Source organism: Centruroides vittatus, unplaced genomic scaffold (genome assembly GCF_030686945.1).
Source record: "Centruroides vittatus isolate TY-2023 unplaced genomic scaffold, ASM3068694v2 contig_454, whole genome shotgun sequence".
NCBI lineage: Eukaryota > Metazoa > Arthropoda > Arachnida > Scorpiones > Buthidae > Centruroides > Centruroides vittatus.
The window spans coordinates 36067-40169 of record NW_027122250.1 but is presented as its reverse complement, the minus strand read 5'-3'; the positions used below and the strand labels follow the sequence as shown (position 1 = coordinate 40169).

General features: G+C 30.3%; 1 protein-coding gene across 1 annotated transcript; it reads left to right on the top strand.

Moving 5' to 3' along the window:
* Positions 1–1933: 1933 nt before the first annotated feature.
* On the top strand, positions 1934–2935 carry LOC136977341 (glutamate receptor ionotropic, delta-1-like). Its single transcript, XM_067272805.1, has 4 exons — positions 1934–2083; positions 2148–2253; positions 2330–2592; positions 2681–2935. The coding sequence occupies exons 1-4, from the start codon at positions 1934–1936 to the stop codon at positions 2933–2935; spliced, it is 774 nt and encodes a 257-aa protein (XP_067128906.1).
* Positions 2936–4103: the final 1168 nt, after the last annotated feature.

Here is a 4103-nt window from a genome sequence, read left to right as displayed (position 1 = left end):
AGAAATTTAAAAAGTAAAATATATTGTTTAGATGTAAGATGAATAAACCAGAGGATAATCTATTTACAAGAACTAATAAAAAATCTCTCTTAACAGAAAAGACACACTAGATTTCCAATCAAACACACAGGTAAGAAATACAATATTTTTAAAATATAAATTGATAAAAACTAAAATCGATTAAGTGATGATTTTCAACATGAAAAAATAAAAATATATTTACAACGCTGTAACTAACCATTTTTAACACTTATTTTCAATAAAGTGGTTTAGAGATTAAATATACAGTAATACAAAAGTAAAAATAATTTGTATTTATAAATATAATTTATTCAAAATTTGTGAATTGACATGAATACCTAAAAAAATAATGATATTTAATTATTTATCTTAAATATATAACTAGATAAGACAGTAAAAAAACACATTTTCAATGTATACTAAGCAATAAGTTTACACTTCAATACAGCAGAATGCTAAGTAAATATAAAATAAAATCAAAAATATATGGCAGAATGTATACGGAGTTGGTCAGTGTAATAAATCCTTTGATATATATCGAAGATATGCATCTTAAAAGAAAGATTCTTATTTTAAAATTGTTAGACTTCAAATGGGCTGGAAGATGTCGCTATGTCAGAAGATGGAATAATGTCAATATATATATATTGCTAAATCATCAAAAATAATGTCAATTTACAGGTATCCCTTACTTAACGCGGGATTTGATTAACGCGCGAAATTAATTGCAGCAATTATTTTATATAAGAAGCAGAAGTTTTATTTAACCGACGTTGCCAGCTGTTCTTATTTAACCTAGATTGGTTAGTATCTACGTTGAGTAAAAATTTTAATTAAGACCATTTTCAAATACGCGGTGGCATCGAGGATTTATTAATCGTGTTAATCAAGGGATACCTGTCATTTTCTTAAACTAAAACCTGTACTTATTGTATACTCTGACTCTAAACAACAATACACAACTATTAACTAACATTTTTTAAAATGTTGAATGTATCAATTACTAGCATTTTTTCACGTAGACGAAAGTGTGCATATGCACATCTGTGGATGTCTGTGAACTTCATTGTACAGATAAAGAAAAGACTTTTAAACTCGTTAAAAAACTGTTATTTATTAAAATCATGTTTTATTTTTTGGCTATTTTACATAACAGAATAAAAGTATGGCGATCAGTTAAAATGTAAGAATTTTATCCAAAAATGTAAGAATTTTAGATCAATTTTGATCTAAAATTCTTACATTTTTGGATTCACGACACCTTGAAATGTCGTAAAATTAATAAAAATTCAGGTTTTTTTTATTTGTACGTATGTTAGTCTATGTGTGTGTAGGTGTGGCTGTGGGTGCGGGATTTTCTTAATTTTATTTGAAGCTTAACTCCTGTGATTTATGTTAAGAATGTTTGGAATTTTGCTGGAAAGTTCGATTATTAAAGGGCTGATGCTGTTAAATTTCCATGAATAAGAGTTGAAGGGATGAAAAAATAAAAAGAGTCAAGTTTTTCTCCTTTAGGAGCTTACTTAATAGCGATGTTACTCGTTATTGGCATTTACAGTTTTTTTATAACACTTATCCCTACCCTCAAAATTTCGCTGTCTGCCATTTTATAGTATTAAAATATACAAAGTTTTTCAAATAAATATGATAACAGAGGGGCTACTAAATGTTGCCGAAAAAGTTGTCACTTGTTCCTGGCTTTTTTTTTTATAAGTAATGTATTAGTTCGAAAGCTTGCGTAAGTGTTTCAAAGCGATAAAATTCTGACAGAAGTACGACATTCCTTTTGATATCACCAAGCAACAAGAGTAATTTTTCTAAGAATCTTTGTATATATTTCTTTTTCAAAATTACTTTTTAGTTGTTACTAAAATGTAATAATAATTACCTTCAAAATTTTCAGGAAGTGGACATGGGAATCATTCCAATTTTTATTATGTCCAATTTGTATTCAATCACGGAGTTTTCTGCAGTAATAGGATTTCAATCTATAGTGTTCATTGTGAAGAGACCAGAGAAGATCCCTAATTGGAGTTCCGTTATCGCTCCATTTTCCTTTATGGCAAGTATTTGTCATTACAATTATAAAATATTCTTATTATAATAGCAATATTTCAACTTTATAGATATGGATTGCTGTGTTTATAACCGTCATTATGTTTGGACTAGCGCTACACAAAGTGTTAGAACGTGACTTTGCATTACAAGATATAGAAGTATTTTGGCCGAGAAGTAAGGTTTTCTGGAATTTGTTTCGAACTTTTGTATATCAAGGTATGGTCATTTATTTCTGTATATTTCGTAAAAGATTTTCTTCAACCATTGAATTTTGGATATGCAGGAATAAATTTGGATTCTATAAAGACGTTTCCATCTAGATTTCTGATTGGAATATGGTGGCTATCCATCGTTATTCTAGCTTCTAGTTATAGCGGAACTTTGATGTCGTTCATGACGTATCCTGTTACTGAAAAAGTCCCAAAAACTTTTGAAGAGTTAGCAAATTCCATACTAACAGGGGGATATTCTTGTGGAATAGCCAATAGAGCTGCTGTATGGCAAACTATTCGAGTACGTGAAAAAATGATATAAAATTAATATATATCTTATTATTAGTAGTTGTATGTTATATAATATTTAACGTAAAATAATTTTCTAGAATTCTAAATTAAAATCTGCGAACATCATAACAGACCATATAATGCAAAATGACAACTTTATTGAATTAAGCAAAGGAATTGAAAGAGTAAAGAACGAACGATTTGCTTTAATATTGACTGATTATGCATTTAAAAAGATACTTTCAAAAGATTTAGACAATTTTGTATTTTCTAATGACAAATTTTTTACGTATATGATGGCGTATGCAATGAGGAACAGTTTTCCATTCAGACATCAAATCTACAGAATGTGAGTTAATAGAAGCTTCACATAATTATTTCTTGGAATACAATTTAAAGAAAATTGTATACTTATAAATTTTAACTGTGATTCGTGTATCTGTCTCACTGTCCTTTTTTAATCTCAAGAACGGAGTTAGTGAGATAAATGGCGAAACCGGATTCGTACGACGTGCGAGAAGCAGAACCGGATTAACTGGATAAAGAACATGCGGTTTTAAACCTAAACCTATTAGATGCTCTGAAAAGAGTTAAATGAATGACTGGCACGACTCATTTCTGAAAGGAGAAGTATTAGATACAGGGGTAAGACATTGCTAATCTGTAACGGAAATCATACATTTTAAATTAAATTATTTTAAAAATATGATTAAAACTTTCAGCACGGTATTGCAACAATGTCAGAGTAAACTAGCAATTATTTCTTCTCATATAGTCACAAATCTAGGCTGTGTGAGGACCACCATTTCCCCCCTTCAAAAATTTCTCGATGTTAGCATTTGTGAACTACTGTTTACAACATTTGTAATATAATAATTTTTGCTTAATCACTTATTTTTACTTTTTTTTTGCTAATTATGTATTTGCGTGAACATTAATTGTATCTTAAACAACAACCGAAGTTGTAAGAGGAAATTCGCCTATTTTACTAATCTAGGGACTCCCCCTTTTCTAAATTTTAATACTAACTTAAAACGATTTAAATAAACGAATTAGAATAAAACGGTTTATTATCCAAATCTCACAACATGCCAAGGAAAAAAGGACAAAGCAATCAATGAGTAATGATGAGAACTGCCCCAAAAACAAGATGAGTCACATCGACTCAATGATGACTCTACAAAAGCTAGATGTCATTGCCAAATAAAAACAACAGAAAACAATCATCTTAGCTGCGATGACAACACCGCAAATAAATCGTCACCCGATGATGACTCCACAAATGGATCATCACCGGATGACGAACCTTTTCATGCTGGAAGTATTTAAGATGAGAGCTCCAGCCTGACAAAAATCAGTATAATTCTCATACTCAAGACAGAGTATAATTCTCATACTCAGAGAGACAGAGAATACTCAAGACAGGCAGTAAGTGAGAGCAGACTCAGAACAACAGACAAGAAAGAATAGACCAGAGGCGGTCAGACAGCCACAGGACCTAAGCAGCCAGAGAGTGCAGTC

Excerpts from the sequence above, each read along its gene's own strand:
- LOC136977341 (XM_067272805.1), top strand. The coding sequence starts at position 1,934 with ATGGGAATCATTCCAATTTTTATTATGTCCAATTTGTATTCAATCACG. Across the intron at positions 2,084-2,147 it reads TCGCTCCATTTTCCTTTATG|ATATGGATTGCTGTGTTTAT; the intron begins GCAAGTATTTGT and ends TCAACTTTATAG. Across the intron at positions 2,254-2,329 it reads AGAAGTATTTTGGCCGAGAA|ATTTTCTTCAACCATTGAAT; the intron begins GTAAGGTTTTCT and ends ATTTCGTAAAAG.